The 22,794-nt window shown below is 54.3% G+C and overlaps 6 protein-coding genes across 6 annotated transcripts; 3 read left to right on the top strand and 3 right to left on the bottom strand.

Annotated features, from left to right (window-relative positions):
- Nucleotides 1-517: 517 nt before the first annotated feature.
- C8A04DRAFT_23841 (GTPase-activating protein gyp1) lies at nt 518-2,670 on the top strand (the record flags this gene model as incomplete). Its single annotated transcript, XM_062778839.1, has 5 exons — nt 518-556; nt 631-646; nt 723-732; nt 803-2,333; nt 2,407-2,670. 5 exons carry the CDS (start codon nt 518-520, stop codon nt 2,668-2,670), a joined length of 1,860 nt encoding a protein of 619 aa, XP_062641420.1.
- A 656-nt stretch (nt 2,671-3,326) lies between these two features.
- Nucleotides 3,327-4,788, bottom strand: C8A04DRAFT_23840 (NASP-related protein sim3; the record flags this gene model as incomplete). Its single annotated transcript, XM_062778838.1, has 2 exons — nt 3,327-3,903; nt 3,992-4,788. 2 exons carry the CDS (start codon nt 4,786-4,788, stop codon nt 3,327-3,329), a joined length of 1,374 nt encoding a protein of 457 aa, XP_062641419.1.
- A 1,028-nt stretch (nt 4,789-5,816) lies between these two features.
- On the bottom strand, nt 5,817-9,153 carry C8A04DRAFT_33579 (uncharacterized protein; the record flags this gene model as incomplete). Its single annotated transcript, XM_062782511.1, has 6 exons — nt 5,817-5,828; nt 5,900-7,112; nt 7,212-7,700; nt 7,773-8,382; nt 8,443-8,651; nt 8,723-9,153. The coding sequence occupies 6 exons, from the start codon at nt 9,151-9,153 to the stop codon at nt 5,817-5,819; spliced, it is 2,964 nt and encodes a 987-aa protein (XP_062641418.1).
- A 970-nt stretch (nt 9,154-10,123) lies between these two features.
- C8A04DRAFT_33578 (flavoprotein) lies at nt 10,124-11,798 on the top strand (the record flags this gene model as incomplete). Its single annotated transcript, XM_062782510.1, has 9 exons — nt 10,124-10,236; nt 10,305-10,333; nt 10,432-10,632; nt 10,818-10,841; nt 10,916-10,941; nt 11,034-11,147; nt 11,225-11,376; nt 11,506-11,531; nt 11,716-11,798. The coding sequence occupies 9 exons, from the start codon at nt 10,124-10,126 to the stop codon at nt 11,796-11,798; spliced, it is 768 nt and encodes a 255-aa protein (XP_062641417.1).
- A 542-nt stretch (nt 11,799-12,340) lies between these two features.
- Nucleotides 12,341-16,966, bottom strand: C8A04DRAFT_23837 (uncharacterized protein; the record flags this gene model as incomplete). The annotated part of the gene is made up of 4 exons (XM_062778837.1): nt 12,341-15,421; nt 15,486-15,538; nt 15,601-16,483; nt 16,535-16,966. The coding sequence occupies 4 exons, from the start codon at nt 16,964-16,966 to the stop codon at nt 12,341-12,343; spliced, it is 4,449 nt and encodes a 1,482-aa protein (XP_062641416.1).
- A 2,415-nt stretch (nt 16,967-19,381) lies between these two features.
- Nucleotides 19,382-22,132, top strand: C8A04DRAFT_8641 (Sec1-like protein; the record flags this gene model as incomplete). Its single annotated transcript, XM_062785188.1, has 9 exons — nt 19,382-19,421; nt 19,490-19,629; nt 19,747-19,820; nt 19,926-20,311; nt 20,370-20,383; nt 20,455-20,694; nt 20,748-20,898; nt 20,974-21,415; nt 21,472-22,132. 9 exons carry the CDS (start codon nt 19,382-19,384, stop codon nt 22,130-22,132), a joined length of 2,148 nt encoding a protein of 715 aa, XP_062641415.1.
- Between the last annotated feature and the right edge of the window lie 662 nt (nt 22,133-22,794).

Genomic DNA, 22,794 nt, shown 5'->3' with positions numbered 1-22,794 from the left:
GAATGAGGTAACGCGGCAAAGGGACGGAGAAAATACAAAGATTGAAATGGAGATAAGAGGGAAAAGGAGGCCGCCCGCTCCTCAATCAAAGATGGATAAATACCGTGACGGTTTGATGATTTCTCAATGGATGACTTGGGTCTGGGTCTCGAATGCGTGGGCATTGAAAGTTGAGAGTCGAGGCGCGCTTTGGGCAGACCCTGTCATTGTTTCTCGGCCTTCTAGTTTGTCCTTAGGCCCCGCCACTCAAGCCCGGGCCATCTGCTGTGGAGGTCGATGAAAGTGGGGCACGGAACCCCAAACCAGTGGACCACCGAGCCACCCACCTCACCGTCTGCCGTGCAGGCCAGTGGGGAGCAATGCTGGGCATTGAGTTAGCGGGTGAGACAGCGGCTCTGGCCAAAGCAAACCGCCCAGAATCCAGCTAGCCCCAAGTTATTAGAACTCCAACATTCGACAACACCGGAAAGAGGAAATTGGCCATGCCATTACTCGGCGGTAGTTCCAGGACCTCGTAATGTTTTCGTCTTCCGGCGGCGGCAAGAAGGCTCCCCAGGTAAGCCCGCCACCGCGCTTTGTTTCATCGTTTCAGGGTCCTGGGCACTGACAGCAGTTGGTGGGATCAAGCAGGAGATGGTGCAAGTCGGTATGGACTGCCCGCTTCCCTTCCCATCCATACCGAGCGCGCATGCTAATTTGAGTGACTTCTATTGCTGTATCAGATAGGTCAGAGTAGGTCACGCGGTCTATCGTATACGTCTTCAGATCTCACGGCGGTACTATACTAACCCCATTCCTGCAGCTCTGCCTCGCCCTTCTGGAGGGCCCCTCCTCGAGACGCCCCGCCCCCGAAGAAGACACGCGACTCCAGTTTAGTTGTCGGGGCCGCATACTCTCATGCTGACGCCCTTACTCTTGACTCCTTGTGCGCCGTTTACCTGACCTTCCTCTACTTCCCCCTATTTACTTACACAGGCCTCAGGAATCTGTCCAGTTCCGGATCTCGACCACGAACCCCGCCTTCTGCCCCCGGGCACGAACGAACCGGTTCGATAATCTCCCCCTCACGAAAGCCGAGCTCCAAAGGGAACGTACCGCCGTTCAAGACGTACATGAATTTCTTATCCAACACCAATGATGATTGGACCGTGGACGATGGCGATGATATGTACGAGTATGAATCGGATGATGGGGACGACTTCGGTCTCCCGAGTCTGTCGAATATGAAGAGGAGGACAAAGCGGAAAGCTGAGCAAAGCAAGGCGCAAACTGAAAATGGGCTTGAGGAGATGGATGATGGTCCCTCGTTACCACGGCGGAGGAACTCGGATAGTGCTGATATTGCGATCGAGAGGCCGACATCAACATACCCCATGCCAAAAAAGAGTGAGGGCAAGATCCTACGACCACAGTACAAGGAAATACTCCGCGACCCCGCGAATGCCCTTCACTTGATCAACTATCCGTCACCACCGCCTAATGCCAGCGTCAAAGAAACCGATGCAATCAACTCGCGCGTAACAAGGATAAACAAGTTTAAACGCCTCCTCCAAGCCTCAACAATATCACTGTCTGAGCTCCGTGCGCTTGCTTGGTCCGGTGTGCCGGAAGAGGTTCGTGCCATGACCTGGCAGCTCCTCCTCAGCTATCTGCCCACAAGTAGCGAAAGGAGGGTGGCCACGCTTGAAAGGAAACGAAAGGAGTACCTCGACGGCGTCCGCCAGGCGTTTGACAAAGGTGGCAGCAGCAGCACTGGCGCCAACACCAACGCCAACGGCACTCCTAACCCCCCAGCCCGGGGCGGCCGCGGGCTAGATGAGGCCATCTGGCACCAGATCAGCATCGATGTCCCACGCACCAACCCCCATATCGAGCTGTACAGCTACGAAGCGACTCAGCGCTCGCTCGAACGCATCCTCTACGTCTGGGCCGTCCGGCACCCGGCCAGTGGCTACGTACAAGGCATCAACGACCTCGTTTCGCCATTCTGGCAGGTCTTTCTCGGCACTTATATCACCGACCCAAACATTGAGCGGGGAATGGATCCCGGGCAGTTACCAAGGGCGGTGCTGGATGCGGTCGAGGCCGACTCGTTCTGGTGCCTAACCAAACTATTGGACGGGATCCAAGATCACTACATTGTCGCCCAGCCGGGCATCCAGCGTCAAGTGTCGGCGCTACGCGACCTCACCGCCCGCATCGACGCCGGCCTCGCGAAGCACCTGGAGAAAGAGAACGTCGAGTTTATTCAGTTCAGTTTCCGCTGGATGAATTGCCTGCTTATGCGAGAAATTAGTGTGAAGAACACAATTCGAATGTGGGATACGTATATGGTGAGTGCCTCTGCTTTGAGCTTCTCTACTTCCTTGCCACGTCACGAACTCTGAACTGACAGTTTCCCCTTAGGCCGAGGAACAAGGATTCTCCGAATTCCACCTTTACGTTTGCGCCGCTTTCCTCGTAAAGTGGTCTGACAAGCTGGTCAAAATGGATTTTCAAGAGATCATGATGTTCCTCCAATCGTTGCCCACCCGGGACTGGACCGAGAAGGATATTGAACTCCTTCTCAGTGAGGCCTACATTTGGCAGAGTCTGTTCAAGGGCTCATCAGCTCATCTTCGAGGGGCGGAGGCTGGAGGGAGGACGCCGAATGCGAATTTCCAGCTGTGAACTGTGCTTGGATGATTCGCGTCCTGCTAAGTAATAGTAAGGGTGTTTGGCTGGACAGCCTTACATCGGGAATACGCATATCATACAAAATTTGTTCTGGATTGAGCATATACATAATACTGTGCGATTGGTTTCAAAGAAACAGAAATGGAATAGACTAGGAGAACGAGCATCGCATGACAGGCCGGATAGGATAAGCATAATACCCGGATTTGGGAATAATAAGCACCAGTTTTTGTGAACCAGCTTAGCATGTTGCATTCTCTTGCTCTACATTGGCGTTCCACCACTCCCTGAGCTGGGGGAACCAAAGAGAACGGTTCCCATCGGACCACTACCTAACAACCCGCCCGGATTATCTCCAGTTCGCCGTTTTGGTGGTCAAGGCAAAGAAAGGGGAGCGGAGGGTACAGGGGATGCATCGGACAAACTACGTACTCTTCGTTATCATACAATATGTCATGCAGCCCATCTGACCGAAGTCTGTACCTTTCCTGCCACTAGCTGTTGCCTAAATAGGCAAGACCCGTCACATAAAATCATGAATAACTCAACCCTTTCGGCTGACCAGAAAATGAGAAGAGGGCGGAGGGGGAAAAAGCCAGTACTGGCGCTTCACTAGGCGCCCCTGTTCATCGACCGAGGCAAGTCAAACCCTAACTCATCTCTGTATCACCGCTCGCCTCCTTCGCTTTCTTCACCGTTTCTCCCTCCCTCCTCTCCTCTTCCTCCTCCGCCTTCCTCTTCTTCTTCCTCACCAAACCAGACAAATCGGTCGCATTCTTCTTCACCTCTTCTGACACTTCCGGCTGAGGCGCAGGAGCGATACCCAGCGCCGCGTTGAGGTCAACTGGCGGGCGGCGCAACTCGACAAGCCGCTGTTCCATATCGGCCAAAACCTCCTTCACATCGGCAATCTGCCGGCGCGTGGCCGTGTTGTCGTCCGGGTTATGGAGGGTGGCTAGCTCGACCTCCTTGTTTTGTAGCTTGAGCTTGGTGCTGTTGATGGCGGCCTCCAGGGCGGAGGCAGCTTCGTCACGGAGGGTTTGGTCGACCTGATCCGCACCAGAAGCATTCGACTCGGCGTTATCGTCGGAGGACTTGGTGACGGAGGCGAACTCAAGCGCGAGGGACAACTTGAAGTGGGCTTCGGCGATGATCTCGGATTCGAAAGGATAGAGCTCTTCCTTATACTTAAGCGAAGCGCGTGAGTCGGTGATCGCATTAGGGTACCTTGAGAGCGGAGGAGTATGTCAGTTGGCCATGTCGAAAATCGGTTTCTTCAGCTCGCAGTGACCACTTTCGACATCTTTTGCCATACCTCTCGTTCTCAAGCGATATTTCCGCGAGTAGATCATGCGTATCAGCGAGACGCTCCTTAATGTGTTTGGTCGCAGCCGAGTCGCTGCCAGCCTCCGCAACCTCCTTGCCCTTGCCCTCTTGCGCCCCGTCCTCCGCTTGGACAACCTCAAGCCGCTTGTTAAAGAGTAGCCGCGCTAGGTCAAGCACTTCAAACGCCACGGCGAGATCGTCGTCCTCTTCATCATCCTCACCCTCGTCTTCCTCCTCCTCCTCCTCCTCCTCTTCATCCGAGTCGGCAAAGTTCTCGTCGCCTTGAAACTGGAAGAGGGCCATTTTCTGCTCTGTCTTGGGTGCCTCCTCCTCCTCCTTTTCGGCAGCGCCTTTCGCGACTACGTCGCCAACAGCATCATCCACCTTCCGCTCCGCCTCAGCAACAGCACCACTGCTCTCAGCCGTGGAGGCACCGCCGTTTGCAGCACCAGCCACCTTCGTGGGCTTCGGCTTAGCTTTCGGTTTCTTCGCCTCAGGTGCTTTCCCGCCAAGAACATCGCTTTTGCTTTGGCCAACCTTGAACAGGGCGCGACCGTAGAGGAAGAGGATCTCGGCGTTGTCTGGGCTCATTTCGCCGTTCATCTCCGCTTGCATCTCGGCCGCCTGGGCATACAACTCGGAGGCCTGCTCATATTCTTTGTGAGCGTACAACGCTGTCGCTTTTGCGGAAAGATCTGCCAGTGACACCTTGAGGCTCTTGACGGTTTCGTCGGGGTCGAGGTTGAGCGGCGTCGAGGTGCCGGTCGCGGGTGTAGGTGTCGTCATGCCGGGCGTCTGGGGGTTGGATGTATGCAAGTTCGCTTTTTATTGATGAAAGTTGGGAATAAAACCCACGGAAAGTCGCAATTGATGTCACAGACGGGACTTGTGTGTTGGCCCGAGTTCCAAATTGATAGTTTACGTTCCTGGCTTGATAAGCTCGCTTGAGATTTGCATTGGAAGTGGTGGGAGTGAGCTCGTGGCTCCTGACGCGCACAATGCCGAGCTTGAAAGGGACGCGTTCCATTGGCTTGGAGTGTCATGAGTGGGACTTCCCGGACGCGCTGCAGTATTCGTAGAGTGAGTAGCTAGACTGCGGAAGAAGTCTCCCTCCTTTGATTGTTCGCAGAGCCGCTTAGCCAGGTCATCGCATTTTATAGGCACAACACTACTATTTCTTTGCTTCAATGCTTGATATTTCCCCTTGTGGAATGTAAAACTCCCTTAGTTTCTTTATTCTGGTGTTTGATGGTCTGGTGCCAAGTTTATGACGTAATAGGCGACATCAAAGCGCTTCCACTCAGTTTTACGCTTTGACCCTAACCCTGAGCTGCGCAGCGCTCTGTACCCCAATTCAGCTTGAAGACCTGCTCCCAAATAGTGAAATGTCTCCAAAAACAAACAAAGCGACAGAAGTAGAAGCTTTCCAGCCCGGAGGATCCTCACCACTCAAGTTTCGTCTCCGTTCTTCTTTTCATTACCTGTTTTCTTGTTTTTCACCTGTGATTATACTCCTATCTCAAAGTCCGGCGCCCTTAAATATGCCTCGAGGAAGACAATCAACCCATACGGTACCGTTATGTACGCCTCATCGGTCAAGTTCAATTTGGTTTGCTCCGAAACATCTTCTTGGCTCAATATCGAGAAGCCGGCTCCTATCAGCACAGCCCGATTGACGCTACGTCCCATCCTCCTTCTCCCCGAGGCCATGGTCAAGTGATATCTCGACGCTCCTGGACCCGGTTCCGGCGACACTTGGCCACAAGCGAACTTCCGGTTCTGTGGCACCACCTTTTCCACGGTCGAGCAAGAATTTATGTACAGAACTACCCCCAATAATCGCCGACGCAGTGTCAAGGAGACTGCCATAAATGGTGCCTCGGTTTGGCAAGTTGACGTCCGCCCCCTGGTCGACTAGAAACTGGACAATTCCGTGGTGTCCTCGAACAACCGCCGCCGCGAGCGCGCAGCCATTTGGCCCGTACCGCAGCTTCATGTTGACATCCGCGCCCTGTTGGATTAAGAAGTCGACAGTATCGGTATTTGACTGAGACGCTGCGGCCGCGAGCGCACTCCCATGCCTCCCATGTCGAACCTGCATATTGACATCCGCCCCGTGTTGAATCAAGATCCCAATCTCTTCAATCTTTCCGCCAGCTGCCGCTGCACACAGAGCACTCCCGTACCAGCGGCCCCGGACCTGCATGTTGGCGTCTGCCCCGCCCTGGAGTAAAAGCTGGACAGCTTCAGTCCTACCCAAGTTCGATGCGGCCGCAAGGGCGCTCCCGTAGTAGCCACACCGGAGAGGCAAGTTAATGTTGGGGGAATGCTGGGTCAGGAGCTGAAGGGCCTCGGTATCCTTCCGGGCGCTGGCTGCCACAAGGGCACTACCGTACTGCCCATGCTGGTCCTCCACGTTGATATCCACCCCCTGCTCGATGAGGAACTGAATAACATCCAAGTTTCCTTGGAGAGCCGCCGCCGTCAGGGCACTGCCACAATCGCCAGCCTTGAGTTGCAGCTTAACATCCGCTCCGCGACTGACCAGAAACTTAACCATCTCAAGGTCCCCCTTGGAGGCTGTGGCAGCAAGCGCGTGGCCCCGCGCGCAGCTAGCGAGTCCGTTAATTGCGATCCCATGGTCGAGAAGAACTTTAACCATGGGTATGTCCCCCCCTTCGGCCGCAATGAGGAGGAGATTCTCGCCCACTTCGTTCTCAACCGAATCCAAAACGGGAGCATTTGCCCACCAATCGTGTATTGCGGTGCTAACGGAGCCGTAACACGCCGCCAACACATTGAAATCCTCGGGGGAAATGTTTTTTATGGTAGCACCGCGAAAACCAGGTAGCCATGCACTCTGTCCCTTTGTCGCCATTTGCCGATGCCACCGTCGGTACTGGGAGCTGCTATTGTTCGGGGGGCCAAGAAAGGCCTTGAGCAATTTAGCGAATTCTGGTTTCAGTTCCGCTTCGTGTTCTTCCCACTCTCTCTGGGCCTGGGCGTGTAGCAGGAGGTGACCGTGTACATAGTTTTGAAAGGGGTGGCGCGGATGGAGTATGTCAGGCGCATCATCTTCCGCCTCAACTTCCAGGGCGACATCTGGCTTCCTCTCGAACGCTGTTTGGATACCAGCCCTTCTGCGTTCTGCCGCACGTATTTGTTTTTCAAATACAGCCGCCTTCTCGCGGTCGACCCGCTCCAAATACTGATCATGTGGCTCTGGGTCGCCGCATCTCGCGTCGTCGTACGTCTCAAGCAACAGCTTGAGGGAAACCACGGCCGCGTGGTAATGTACCTGGCGGAGACTCCATCGGGTCTTTTCGAAATATTCCACTACTGACAGGTGGGAGAACCTCCAGACGCCTCGCAGGCTGTCAATGAGAAGCAAGTGGTTGCAGAGGTGAAGCAGCTGGGACTCGGTAATCTCGGGCTCTAGACTAAAAACATCGCTTTCGGAACCCAATCGGATCGCGGATAAAAGTTCGACGCTGGTGAAAGGCGTGCTAGCACACATTACCCACTGAAAGGCGCGGTCCGCTAAGATTCGATCATGGTGATTCCGGGCTTGTATTTTACTGTATATCTCATCGTACGTTGCTTCAAGGGTAGGGGGTATCTTCCCCAACCGGTCGCGGATGGCGGGTTCCGTTTCGAGTTCGAGAAGCTGCTGAGTCTGCAGAAACACCCACTGGAACCTGAAAACATACAGCGTGAGCAAACTCGTTCTCGTCTTCTTGCTGAGCGGTGAGGGGGCTCCGGCGTCTTACATTCCTTCGCTACGTTGAAGAAGAGTGTGCACGATTTCGTTTTGTAACGTCTGAGACATGCCCTTCCAGTTGCCGTGTTTCATGACTTCCCCCTGGACAAACTTTGTGATGTCGCCTTCATTATGCCTTGCTTGAATCTCAATATTAGGCTTATCGGCGAATTGGCGTCGGATATCTCGGTCCGGGCGACTTGATATAAATACCCTGAGCGCATTGTTGGATTTTGAAAGCAGAAACTCGATGGTGCTGATAAGCTCAGAACGTGAACTAGGCTCACACTCATCTAAAGCGTCGAGTATGAGGGTGGTCCTCGGGAACAAATTCACCGACTCCAGCAACTGGACTCGACAATTGGCGATACCGAGTTCTGACCCATGCGTCGCCCTATCCCTCCACATCTCCCGTAGCTTCCTTTGTATCTCCTTTGGGTAACCTGGTGCTGTAGCCAGCTGGCGCACAAAACTTCGAAGCACTGAAAGCGGCTTCCGGCGGTTCTCTTCATTACGATTGCAGTAGAAGAACGCAAATCCATCCCCGCCCGGCGACCTCTCAATCGAGCTCAAAACATGGTCAATGACTTTGGAAGTAAGAAACGTTTTCCCGGCACCAGCTATGACAAGTCAGCAAAAGCGTTACTGAGATGGACGGGGAACCCGATGGGGTGACGGACGGGAACCTTGTAGCCACAGAATCACAGACGAGCTTGAGGTGTTCCAGTCCCCAAACTTCTTGTGCTGTAAGAGCCATTCACATGTGTCGGGGGTCCGGGCCTCTTTCACCGTATCATGCTGTTTTCCATAAGGGATCGGGGACACCCATTCTAGAATTTCGCGGCACTCTTCATCCTCCACACGCTCGAGATGTTTAGAAAGGAGCCGTCTAAGAAACGTTGTTTCAGTGTGCTGTATGACAAGAGGTTGCTTAAAGTAAAGAGATATTTTTTCTCTTACGTCTGGTCCAGGTTAAGAGCAGCGGAAAACGTATCCCGGAACTTGGTGAGGGATTCAACGGTCCGGTCAATCTGGGCGCTCTGGAACGGCCACTTAAGGTCGCGGAGCCCAAAACGCATCAGCAACCGCCCACGTTTCCCGGGTGCCAAAGGTTGCTCCAAGGTGTTTCCCAGCCCGTCTAGTTCCGTGAAGCACCGCTGGAGCGCCGGCATCAAGAGCTGCGATGTTTCAAGCCGTGCCCCGCTTGGGCCTTGAACAAGTTGGTGCACGCCATTCAGGACGTGCCTAAGACCTTCAAGCTCGCGCTGCAGGCGTTCGATGTCGCTTTTTGCACCTTTGACGGCCTTGACATATCGGGAGCAAAGTAATGTAATCCTTTCCACGAGCTGGAGGACGGCAATGATGTTCGCTGCCGCGGAAACCGCCTCCATGGTGATGTTTTCGAAGCACGTCCGGCGCCCGATTTCCCGCGAAGGTTATCGGGCAGAGGTGAGTTCTAGGTGGGAGCCTCGCGGACGCACTTCCATATATTATCTATTGTTGGCATAATCTACAGGAGGGGCTTGCAGCAGAGCGTGGCTGAGTGTCTGCATCGTCGACAGGCAGCCTGTCGCTTGCTTGCCAATCATTGCAATCAAGCACTGTTGCGTTTAAGACGGCGGGCCACCCACGTTTCAAGCTCATGCCCGAGTCAAGGAGCAGAACAAGATGAGGGAGCAAGAGGGAAAGCTGAAAGAACAGAAAGAGGGATGAGAATTTCCTACTCCGGTGAGTACCTGCCAGGTTTTCAAGGGAGGGTTGCAGAGAATTGAGGCGGCTTGGCTTGTTTCTGATAAGATGTTTCTGCCGCCTTATATGGTGCATACGAGGGTAGGTACTTACCTCGGTAGGGAGCATGTTCCTCCTCGGGCCAACTGTTAGGTCCTCTTGTATAAAGATGGGGGGAAGGTGCGACTTTTAACACTTTTGCCATCCCGGGATTTGGTACCTAGGTAGGTAATGATGGAATAATACAATACGTATGAAGGGAGAGCGAAGCCCAGAAGGGGCAAGAGGCTAGCGACCCCACGTCACCAGTTCGTCAGACAACCGAAAAGGAGCCGGCGGGGAGGCATCTTTGAGAAAGAAAACCTGATGGGCGCACTCTCAAAACAATGCGAGCGCAGAAAACGGGACAATAGGCGATACGCTCGAGCAAAAAAATATCAAGAAGCGAAAATACAAATGAACTTGAATACTTGTGGTCGATAACGATCGATGACGAGGCGTGTTCGAATTTGTCAGAGAGGAACACAGCACAAATCGCTCGCACTTAAACTTGCCCGGGACCACATCTCGGTATCCGTACTGGACTTCAAAAACACACCGAATTGAAACAGCTAGCAATAAGGCCGGCCCATCATGTTGCAGTCGGTCGGTAACGAGCACGACGACCAATTTGAATCCGGTCAAGCCAACTCGATCGAGGCCCTAGTCGCAGCACGGAATGACGGTAGAAAGCATCTGCTTCTTGCGTGAGCGCTCATCGCTAGCCCCCTCCCTTGAGTTCACAGGCCTTCATCTATTGACCGGATTCAATCAGTGCATCGGGATCAGTAGCTACCATCAAGAGCAAGTCTAATTGAACCTCCCCATTGGAAATTCAGTCTAAATAGCGATTTTATTATGGTTTGGCTAACCTAGACACATCGCGACACAATCCCCAATAGTTCCCGTCATCGTCGCAGCCCTGGCAAAGTATGAGAGCACGCTGTCCATCCGTATCGTCCTGACCGAACCTGCCACCCACTTCCTCGGCGGACAGAGCACCGAGCAGCCCACAGTGTCCTCGCTGCTGAACCTACCCAACGTCGACGCCGTCTACCGGGATCGTGATGAATGGGGTCCGCGGCCATGGCGTCGCGGCGCGAGTATCTTGCACATCGAGTATGTGATGGAGTCCTTTCCCTTTTGGACGATTACCTCATTCTCCATGAGTACGAGTGGCTGATAAAGATGAACCTTTGTAATTTTGCATAGGCTGCGTAGATGTAAGCCGAGATATTTGAGGTGTGCCGCACGAGATAACTGCTAATAGGAGATTGGTCAAAATCAGGGGCGGATCTATTAGTGGTTGCCCGTATGTCCCTCCTTCTGATGAGCTTGTGGATTCTCAATTCCAAGATACACACACGGCCACTAACTACCCGCCAGCATTAAGTGCAAACACCTTAGCAAAGGTCAGCAGGCACACTCGTCCAAGACGACGGACCGACGCGCGCCGGCCGTTCTTAAAGGGGGAGATATTAACAACTATTCTTGCGGCACGCAGGTCGTCAACGGCATGTCAGATAATCTCCTCACCTCGATCATCCGTGCCTGGGATACGGATGCCAGCATCGACATGAAGAAGAAGATTATTCTCGTTGCCCCGGCAATGAACTCGGTAAACACAACAGCAACCCTATTCCCTCGTCTGCTGCTATCTTGAGGTACCTTGACTAACCCTAGATGCAACCCCAGGCCATGTGGCGGCACCCTGTCACGGAGAAACAGATCCAGGTGCTCACCGACGACTGGGGTGTCAAGGAGGAGGCGGTCGGCGCTGCTGGAGAAGCTCGAGCAATCGTGGGTTGGTTTAAGGTCATTGCGGTAAGTTCGGCCCCCCCTCCGCCGTTGGAGTTCAAGAATGCTGATTAACTCGCTACGTTATTGTTTCTCAGCCCATTAGCAAGTATGTCTTCTGCCGGCATTTCGTTCCTAACTCTTCCAAGAGGGCTGTTCTACTAACCTAATGCCCACAGAACACTCGCCTGCGGCGACACGGGAGGTATGTTTTCAACCCATCCAGGCACTCTTATTGATACCGAATCAGCTCTAATGTTTACTCTGCGGTCCAGATGGTTAGTTGTTTATTCCTTTCACTCAGATCCCATGGCAAGGATTGAGAGCTACGCGTATGCCCAGATGACGGAAGGAGTGCAGATGAGACTAACCCGCTTGACTTGACACAGGTGCTATGGCCTCGGTCGAGTCCATCTGTGCGGCCATTGAGCAGAATTTGAACCTTGTAACAACTGGAGAACTTCTGGAGTAAGATTGGGAGCGATGACCGGGGACGTTCCAAGTTAAGAATGATACTGTCGGGAACCGGATCAGTGAAGTCCATTTTCGTCATATTCTGTCATACCTGTGATTAGAGAGCAACCTTAGCTTGTGAGGCCTAACCTAGCATCTTAGGTCTTGGACTAGAGAAAGCTAGATGGATCACGCAACAGTTGGGTTGGCTCGGCCCCGTCGCGACAACATGAATAGTGCCACCCATGGCGACACTGCAATCACAAAACCACTTATTTTAAGAAGCAAGTTTATTCTTGGCTATCAGAGTTATGGAATTCTCCATGTTTTCCTCCGTGCGCCCAAATTCCGGCAATTGCCTCCGCAGCCGTCAACGAAAAGAAAGTATAACATGACATCGGTCGAAAAATGCAGGACCATCCATCGTCCCTGAGAAAACTAGTAAATTACAGGTTGAAAACAAAACCGGGGTACGGATAATAACGTCCCGCGGATGTTGGCCGAGCTGTGGCCGCATGATGCAAGGCCGCTTAACAGCCGGCTCAACAAGCACTCCGCCCTCTAATCATGGCGGAAAGTGCATTTGTCGCCTTTGGCGCATTGGCCCTTGGCCCAGAAGGCACAGGCCTTGGTGCCGATTAGGTTGCGGTTGATGCCGCGGAGGTGGTCGGGGACGTTGTCATTGCCCCTTCCACCACCGCTGTTGGCACTGTTACCACCGTTGCGGCCTCGGCCACTGTTGCCGGTGTTCCCGCCGCGGTAGTGGTGGTCGCGGTCACGATCGTTGCGTTCACCACGGTCACGGTCGTTTCGGTCCCAACCGGAATTATCCCTCTCCCGAGCCCGCTCACGGTCGCGATCCTGGCTGGAATCTTTGTTGCTATTGCCGTACAGGTTGCCATAGCCCTGACCGTAGTTCTGCGCCGCAGCTTGGCCATAGTACTGTTGGTAGGGCTGGGTCTGAGTGGCCGGCGCCGAGGCCTGGGCTTGATTCTGACCGTGCAGCCCGAGGGCCATGAGGACAGTGTTGAGCTGATTCTGGTCAGGGGCAGGGTAGCCAGAAGATTGGTTTTGGGCCGGAGGTTGGGCAGTCTGCTGCTGGGCCCCAAGGGCTGCGAGGATGCTGGCAACCTGGTTGTTGGAATCCGTAGCAGGCTGGTGAGTAGGAGCCTGCGGGACTTGGGGTGGGACATAAGCGTTGGCGGCTTGCTGAGCATACCAACCCTGCTGCTGCTGCTTTTGCTGCTGCTGCTGCTGGCTAGCATAGTATTGGGCCCACGCCGCGGTGTAATCGGGCGCCGCGGACTGCTGCTCGGTAGTCTGGCTAGCGGTGACAGTGGGTTGGTGGTGAGGCTGCGGGACCTCTTGCTGCAGCGGGTTGGAAGCAGCGGCCACTTTGGCTTCGCCAATCTTCTTCTCTTCGGCCTCGCTCTGGACCTTGTTGGCGTTGATTGACCCAACCACGATGCTGAGATTCTTGAGAACATTCTGGAGCTTGGGATCGTTGTCCAGCTCCTCCTCCGTCTTTCTGCGCGGCAAAGTCTCGTCATACTTGTCGCAATCGCGGAAGAACCTGGTTTTGGCTGTCGAGAGTGCCATGAGCGTTTTCCGGTCACGTTCCGCGGCTGCGGACGGGTGGAACCAAGTGCGGGGATCCTCGGCGATGGTGTCAGACGGCGGCCACTGGACTCTAACCACGGGCGCCTTGAAACTGTCGCGTGTTCGGACTATGTCCGGGTTGGCAGCGCGCCACTCGTCATGGACGCGCTGTTGATCCTCGAGTCGCTTCAGCACAGCCTCGGCAGCAAATTTGGGACCCTTGGTCTTGTACTCCCAGGCCCTCAACTTCGCTTCGTCATGGATTGCGGGCATGGACGAAAGGTTCCACTCCTTGCGCTCGAGACGCTCCGCCGGCAGCGGTGGCTCGTAAGGAGGCGACCTCGGCGTGGGCGGGATGTCGGTGCGCCTGGAATAGATAGCCACCAACTCGATGGACTCCCGTTCCTTCATCCGCCTGCGCTCCTCGCTCTCAAAGGTTTTGAGACCACCACGGGTGTCGAAGGTGTGTGTCCTTAGCGATTCATCGATGGTCGTGAAGTCAATGGGGGTCAGCTCCTCCCACTCGCGATCGTTGATATCCGTGGCTATGATGTTGCCGCCCTTGTGATGGCGTTTCATCGTCTGGGCCTCCTCCGCATTCTTATCGCGTCCATCAATGAGGGCGCTACGCGCCATGTTGGCCTCGGCAATCTCCTCGGGTTCGCGCGTGAATTCCCTAACTTGGACCATCTCATCGCCGGTCTTAAAGGCGACCCTAAGGTGGCGGCGGCTCTCCTTACGCAAGCGACGCTCGCGCTCCTCGGGTGTCTCGTTGGGGTCCACGGTCGGGGCCTTCTTCCGGTGGCTTTCCGGAGCACGAATTGTTTTCTCCTGCTGGATTTCCTTCATCAAAGTAGAGAAAGTCGAGTTGGTTGACTCGCTGGGCTTGGTCGCGTCGCCAGCCTTGGGAGTGGTCTCCGGGGCCGCCGCCGCCGCCGATGGCTTTGCAGTATTGCTCTTGGAAGCCGCCTCGGGCTTGGTCGGCTGGGGCTTAGGGGCGGGCTTGACTGTGGGACGAGCCTTTCCAGGAAGCAGAAGTCCGGTTCGCGGCTTTGGCTGGGTTGTCGAAACAGAAGTTGACGAAGCGGCCGTAGCGGGCTTCGTGGTGGGGGTTGTCGAGGCTGTTTTGCTGGCGGACGTTGCCAGAGGCTTGGTTACCGACGCGGGGTTGTTCATTTTCTTGGCCGAACGAGCATCGGCGCCGCCCTGATCTTCATCGCGGGACCGTTTGACCCCGATCGCGTTCGAAGGCATCTTTTCGGTTGCCTTAGAGACCGGCTTGTTGGCCTCACCACCAGAAGCCATCTTTTTAGATGAGGTGACTGCAGCGGAAGAGTTTTTGAGATCGCTGGTTGGGGTGGTGGATTCCGTAGTGGAAGAAGCGGCCGCCTTTTTTCGGTCGCTGCCCACGGTTGTTTGTTTCGAAGGCGGCACGGTCTGCGCAGAAGTGTGGGCGGCTTTCTTCCTACCAGCACCGGGCCTCGCACTAGGGTTGTTGCCCTCACTGTCACTTGCCTCCGGGCTTTCATCCCCAATCCCGCCCACCTGAGAAATAAGGCTCAAGCCAACCTCGTCTTTCTGTTTCTCCAGCGCCCTCTTGACCTTCCCGAGCTTAAACTTTTCCCATTGCGCCGGCGTCACACCAGTAAGACGGATGTAAAACCGGAGTATGGCATGAACCAAAGACGACGGTCTCTCACCCGTGTTGAGCAGTCTTACCAACGTGTTCATCAACCCGGCAATCATCCTCTGGCTGCCGCTCATTCTCTCGATCAAGTGGCTAGGCTCGGCCCTCAACCCTTGTTCAATCGCGCTTTCCAGCTGCGTTTTGGCGAGCTGCACTTGCGTAGCCGTCACCGACGGATTTTCGGAACCCAGGAGGCGATAGAGAGATGATGCCTTGGTCTGAATAAAAGTGCTGAAATTGGAGACGACGTCTCCAACCATCGTTGGGTTGCTAAGGTGGACAGGGTGAATCCGAAGAAGCTCCATAGCTTCAAACGCAGTGAGCATAGGCTCTTTGGGCTCAATGGGGGTATTTGGCTGTAGACGGTCAGCACATCTAGATATAGCTCTGTCGCAAAACCGCGCAGTAGGGATCGCTTACCACTCTATTGAGGCGATCCTTCAATCCCTTCTTGTACCAATCGCCCGGAATTTCTACCCCATTTGTGTCAGCATCTTAGGAATTTAGGTCCACTTTAGAAAGCAAAGATGCCTACCCATATTGAGGCGTTTCAAGTCGAGTTTAAGACGAATATCGGCACTTTGGCGGCCTGCAATGTCGACCGGGTCCTTGTACGTCTCGTACGCCTTAAAGTGGTTGCCAAGAATCTCGGCCGGCATCCAACCCCGCGATGCCTCCGGGAAGAGAGGGTTGGCTCCGCCTTTCGTCGCGAGGGTCACATACCGCTTGGTAGGGGGCCCGTTTTTAAGTTTCACGGGCGCCGTGCCAATGACGAGGTGCGCGACGCCAGGCCACGTTGTACCAGGTTGGGTTGAGGATGCTAAAAGCTCGTCATCCACAAAGTTGATGCTGCAAATCGGTTCGGCTGGGCTCTGCGGTTGAGCTTGGGCGGCGACCGCCTGTTGGATATCGGCCGGGGCCGGGGCCGGGGCCGCAGTCAGGGCCGGCAAGGCAGGGGGCGCTGGAGCGGGTGTAGGAACCCTAGTGAGTTCCACAGCAGCCGGCGCTACTTGGATCTGGGATGCTGGGCTCTGCTTTGGGTTGACATTACCTGGGCCCTCGACCGGACGAGCCGGCGGATGACCGGATGAAGGTTGAGGCTGATGGTCGAAGATCGGCTGCCGCCCAGCTGCCGGTTGAGCAGCCGGGAACCGGAACGTTTCTAATGCAAGCTTCTGTCCTGTCTGATGTGCAAATTGTGGATGGATTGATCTTGAGCTCACCGGCATCTGTTGATGTCCGTCGGGCTCAAACCTTGCAGTCACTGACTCGGCTGGGCCGTGATTGGGGTAAAATGTGCTCGATGCGTCACCCGACACTGTGTTTGCGTGTAGCGGGTTATCGAACATCTGGTTCAAGCCATAATCAGTGGGCTCCTGCCACTGTGCTAGCCGTTGATGGTGGTATCCGTCAGAGGTCTATTATGGGGGATTAGTGGTGCTTTGACTAAAGGTAAGACATGGATTTACCTGGGACATATCCTGGGTGAAGTGGTTTGGAAAACCATTTCCCTGTGGCAGGTCGACAGCAAACCGACCAGCTACGGTCTGGTTACCACCAGAGAAGTGCTGTCGATCCCGTTGGTATTCATGCGACGAAGGGGAACCTTGATTGAACGACGCAGTGGTCGCTTGCGGATGACCCGGCCAGACATCATCTTGCCGGTAAAATCCGTAGGCGTTCTGTAACCCATCGCCGTGGTTGACAGCTCCGGTCATGTGGGAATTGAGGGCGCCATTGTTAGTAAACTCCGGACTCGGGTAGTCGCCGGACGCGCCGACGTCGTGATCAAACGGGGTGGCGTATTGTTGTCCCCAGGGCTCGCCAGGACCAAATCCACTGGGGTCCCAGGAAACGGAACCATGGCCCTGGCCTTGGCCTGGGCCGTGGGTTGACTCCATGTGAGAGATTGTGTCCAACACTCTATGGTTCAGGGGTAATCCTCCCAAGTCAATAAAGGTTAAATGAATGGGCTCGGTTAAGAACATACCTCTTTGTTGGTGTATCGGGTTATCGGGGTTCGAGGTTGAAAAGAATTGGTTAACGGGGAAAATTTTGTGGGTGGCAGTGTCGTGTTGAAATTGGGTTAACGGGGTGTAATTTAATTTTCGGGGTGGAAGGAAGTGCCGTTCAAAGTTGGTGAATGGGGAGAGATTTAGTTTTCGGGGTGGGGGTGTCGTGCAAACGTCGGTTAACGGCAATTTTGCAAATATCCGAAATATTTCAGAGAAAGCACTGAGTTTGTGGGAAATAGGGAGTGGGGCTGGTGGATCTTGCACCGGATCTGGCTTAGTGCGGCAGCTAAGGAGAAGGGGAGTTAGCAAAAACGAACTGCACCACACCAAGTCATGAAAGCCAAGCAACCAAAGGCCAGCAGCAGACAGCAACAAGTGAGCTCTCGGGGAGAGCAGCCAGCAGCACGACAGGTTGTGTTTAGAACTGCGAGTGAGAGGCAAGATTGTTTTTGTCGACTCAAGAGGGGGATTCCGGCCGTATTTCGAGATTGAGACAACCACAGTCTCGTTCGTTCGGAGGGCGGTTTGGGCGTGCGGCAAGGCTCGCCCGTGGTGGTGTGAATGTGATACCCGTATAGGTGGTCGTCCAAGGCCCATGGTCAGCCAAGACTTTTCCTCGTCTGCATCACCAAGCACCCGGAAGTCCAGGACAGCACTTCAGCCCACAGCCTGATTTCTTTGTTTTGCACATCCAAAGGATTCTGCTTGTTCCTTTGAATTACCCGGGTGAGTTTGAGCTGGTCCCATTCTTAACTGACGAGAAAGGAGTCCGGTTGCTGGTGGCCGATATCTGCGGTTGGCAATGTACCCATCGGAGACCCATTCCATTCCTGGGTTTTGATGATGCGCAGGGTGCCCCGCAGCCTCCCCAATCCCAGTCAAGTCGCCTGCAGCACCACCCACGTAGCTGACAAGCCATGCTAGGCGGTTCAACTCAGTCTCAACCCCAGAGGGAATTGTTGGGACAGTGAGGTGGATGGGCTGCTCGCAGAACCGACATTTGGGTTAAATGCCGGCGCCTGCAGACGGAGGGATTTGCCCTTTTTTCCCCTCGGAGCTGTGGTGGCCGTTTGGCCGTTTCAAGTTGCCCCAACACGGTAGCTTGCCTGTCTGTCTGCTGTGGTGCTCTCCCAATGCTGGCTGCAGTTGTCTCCCCCCGCGACAAGAACTCAGGTCCGTGTTACGTGCAGCTGGTGGTAATCCAGCCTCCAACCAGATTTCCAACGCGGTTCTCCCAGCCATTTTGGCACACAGATGGGTGCTGCGAGGTTAAGGTTGTTCAAATGAACATTGCATTTTAAAGGGAAAAGCACGCATTAAGTCTGTTGGAAATTTTCAAGGGGGTGAATGGGTGAGTATATGCATACCCTTGGGCTGTGCCTGTATCGGCAACTTTGTCTCGTCCACTCCTTCGTGTCGCGATGCCACGTCATGGCCGGCGCCCCTCCAAGAGCAGCGACGAGGTGCTCACCCGTCTCTTACAGCATTTTCTGCGTCTATTTAAGCACGAGACGCCGAGTAATTGACCAAAAAAAGGAAAGAAAAAACAGTGCTGAGAAAAGGCGGGAGTACGCAAATAGCGAGAGGGGTTTAGTCGAGCAGCCGGGATAAGGCAAGTCAAAAGCGTGTTTAACGCCAGTGAAGCAGGTTAAGCTGCCTATTTGATGGCTGGACGAATGAGCAATTAAACAAGATCCACGGCCGAATGTGTAAAGCACGGCGAAGTGGTTCAAGTTGATGGATGGCGTGTTGAGGAAGAGAAGGGTCACCGAAAGATTTGATTGTTGAAAGAAGAAAAGTTGGCTGGAAGGCCAGCGGGCCAGCTGCGGCGCTTCATGAAGGGTTGGGTTCAGGGGCTTGAACTGTGGCCAGTGCGTGTGGCGAAGCCCACCTGCCTCGCACTGATGAAGACCTGCATCTTGTCTTGGCAAGCGCTCCCATCGCCCATGTCCGCTAAGCCTAAAACAGAACATGCATCAGTGGGCAGGAGTGGCCGGCGTGGCAGGCCACTTTGGTTCACGCTTGGACGTCCGGCAACCGGGAAGCCGAACTACACGACGCCTGTGGGGAAGCTCCATGACAGCTTCGTCGGAAACGAAAAGACACAAGGCCCGTTTTGCTGGTCTCCCCAATTGCGTCATCGGCTTCAATTTTCCTCTTCTATTCTTGGTCTTTGAGGCGGCCAATTCCGACGACCCTGTCGGAGCGGCGAGGTCCATTCCCGACACATGACAGATTTGACAACAACCGAACCATATTCTAGAAGTCGGATAAGCCAGCCACCGTCCCGGGGAGTCAATCATGGCTACCAGGGAAAACTCTTTGCGCGACAAGCAGATCGGTATGAGTCTCTACCTTCCATATCTCCTGCCTGGTGTCAAGATTTCCTAACCACGGTCAAACGGACAGCCTCCATCAAGAAGATTCTCAATTTAAACGAGGCCGTCGAACCGAGCGAAAGTGACGATACTCCCTCCGATGGCGCGGTGGCAACCTCTGCCCCGATATCGAAAGATGGCGTTCCTATCTGGAAGCTCCTTGTGTTTGATGTCAGCACCACCGACCAGTCGTAGGCAGGGGCGCCTCATCCGACTGTCTATGATGAAGTCCCGTGGTCTTGGCGCCTGGAATGATGGAAAGTGATGGGCTGATTTGATTCTGTACAGGACCTCGGCCGTGATGTGATTAGCCCAGTGCTCCAGGTGTCAGACCTGCGGTCGATGGGGGTGACGATGCACATGTGAGTTTCTCTGTGGTTGCAGCGCCCGTCCGGTTCCCCCCATCCCTACTCCTCCCTGTTCCTCCCTCCTTTCCCCTCGGCGCCATCACTAACTAGTCGGCCAAGGCATATTGGATCCCAGCGGGCCGCGATTCCCGACGTCCCCGCGATCTACCTTGTCGAACCCACTGCCGCGAACCTACAAGCGATCACGAATGATCTTCAAAAAGGATTGTACAGCTCCGCCCATCTCAATTTCCTGTCCTCGATACCGCGGCCCCTGCTAGAGGAGTTTGCGGCGCAAACCGCTACAACCGGCACTTCGGAACAAATTGCGCAGGTCTACGACCAATACCTCAATTTCATTGTCACCGAGCCGGATCTTTTCAGCTTGGGGATGCAAAAGGAACACACATACTGGGCATTGAATAGTGCCAAGACGAAAGATGAAGAGCTAGACCGCGTGATAGACCGTATCGTCAGCGGGTTGTACAGTGTCGTAGTTACCTCAGGTAAATGGCACAAGAGTTCTCGAGGACCAACGACCCGGTAAAGCTAACACAACTACAGGGGTGATACCTATTGTAGGTTGAGTATTCTGGAGGATAGCAACCATTCGCCAACGTGCCAACTTGTACTAACAACCAACGGCCAGATCCGCTGCCCAAGGGGTGCGGCAGCTGAGATGATTGCCACTAAACTGGACCGCAAACTCCGGGATCATGTCCTGAACTCCAAGGACAATCTATTTTCTTCTCAGCCACGATCCGCGCCAGGGGCAACTGGAACCCCTACGTCCCGGCCCGTCCTCGTCATTCTTGATCGCAACGTTGATTTGATACCCATGCTCTCTCACTCTTGGACTTATCAGAGTCTTTGTTTTGATATCTTCAAGGTAATTTCTCCTTTTCAAAGGATTGATCGTGCGTTTGCTAATCTATTTCGTAGTCGGAGCTAAACCGCATCACAATTGAGACGCTTGTTGATTCCGGTAACCCGGCAAAAGGAACCTCGAAAAAGACGTATGATCTCGCCGCCAATGACTTCTTTTGGGCAAAGAATGCTTGCCTCCCATTCCCCCAAGTGGCTGAAGACATCGGTAAGAGACCTAAGTTCCCGGAGATCATACCGCCAAAAGGACGTGTTACGAAGCGCTAACTTATCGGTGGTGAAGACGCGGAGCTTACCAAGTATAAGGAGGAAGCAGAGGCAATCACAAAAAAGACTGGGGTCAGCGATTTCGAAGACCTCCAACAAGATACGAGTGCCAGCGCGCAGCATCTAAAAGCGGCTATTACCCTACTTCCTGAGCTTCGAGAGCGCAAGGCCACCCTCGACATGCACATGAACATCTTGGCTGCCGTTTTAGGAGAAATTCAAAACCGGCAACTCGACAATTACTTTCAATTGGAAGAAAACGTCATGAAGCAGACTAAAGCACAGATGCTGGAGTTGATCAAGACAGACGGCAAAGGCCAGCCAGGCGATAAACTAAGGCTATTTGTCATTTGGTTCCTCAGCACCGAACAAGATGTGTCGAGGCAAGAGTGGTCCCAGTTTGAGGAGGCACTCGAGGCCGCCGGGTGTGACAAGACCAGCCTCGCATACATCCGACAGTTAGTCATTACCCGCACCGCCCCCAAGACTCTGCATCTCTAACCGTGCTTTCCAGGGTCCGAGCAACAACCAAAATGACACAGCTCACAACCGTGACCAGTCAAGCGACAGCGGGTCAACAACAATCCGGGTCCTCAGATCTCTTCAATCGCTTCTCAGCAATTTCTACCCGCTTGACAGACCGGCTCAAGGAGACAGGTGTCCCAACCAACGCACTTACGTCCAATGTCGCCTCGCTCCTCGGAGGAATCAAGAACTTTCTACCTGTAGACAAGGACCTGACTGTGACCAAGATTACTGAATCCATCATGGACCCATCAACTGCAAGTTCGTCCGCGATTGCCAAGACCGAGAATTACCTATACTTCGACCCACGGAGTGCCAACGCGCGAGGTACGATGCCACAACCGTCCGCGTTACGTGCAGGGGGCGGCGTGGCGACGACACCAGGTGGGCTTCCCGGGTCTGCCCTTGGCGCCCAAGCGGCCGGGACTAGTGCTAGCTTTGGGCAACGGAGGCAGGGCTTTTCGGAGGCAATCGTGTTTATGGTTGGGGGCGGGTCAATGGACGAGTACGGGAATCTTCAAGAATGGGCGACCCGCACCGCGGCCGGTGACCGGGTCAAAAGGAGGGTAGTTTACGGTGCGAGTGAACTAGTGAATGCGGGGCAGTTTATCAAGGAAGAACTTGATAAACTTGGTAGGGAGATATCTTGAGGGTGTTCTTCAGGAGGCACGGATGTAGACAACAAACACGCATGTGTAACTGATCCTAGAGACATTCGGTCCGTGCACCCTAGTGTCGCTGGCGGCTAGAAAAACGGGTTTCCCCTGTTGCAGTCGTTGGAAACCGCAGACTGCGATGACATGCAATATCAACTTTGATGTTTAAACATGCCTCAGGCCAGCCTGGAATCCAGACCCTTCTCTTCGTGTCCTCCTCTTCCGGGCGATTATATGTGGCTTCGACCCCGTCTAAAGAACGATAAATTTCAAGGGTCGGCGGCGGGAATGGGGAGACGCGCGTGGACTAAACCCCCACCAACGCTGGGACTCCCGACCTACGTCAAATCAGTGGCGCACGTCTCTCTGCTGTGGCGCAAGCCGACCTGGTGATCACGAGGCGTCACACATGGATTTGACCACCACTCCGGGGGACTTCGGGTTGGGGCACGTTGGGACACTGCAGATGCACGCAAATTGAATTCCGGGCTTTTGGCTAAACCTCAGGTACCACTGTAAACTAACTCATGATAGGGGACCGAAGAGAGGAAGGCGAACGAGAAATTTGGCGACTTCTGGGCGTCCCGTGACGCATCAAGGGGTGGACTTCAACATTCACCTTGCCACGTCAGATTAACGATCTTTCGACCCAAATA

The sequence above is a fragment of the Dichotomopilus funicola genome (assembly GCF_033296635.1).
Source record: "Dichotomopilus funicola strain CBS 141.50 unplaced genomic scaffold C8A04scaffold_1, whole genome shotgun sequence".
NCBI lineage: Eukaryota > Fungi > Ascomycota > Sordariomycetes > Sordariales > Chaetomiaceae > Dichotomopilus > Dichotomopilus funicola.
This window is presented reverse-complemented; position numbering and strand designations above follow the sequence as displayed.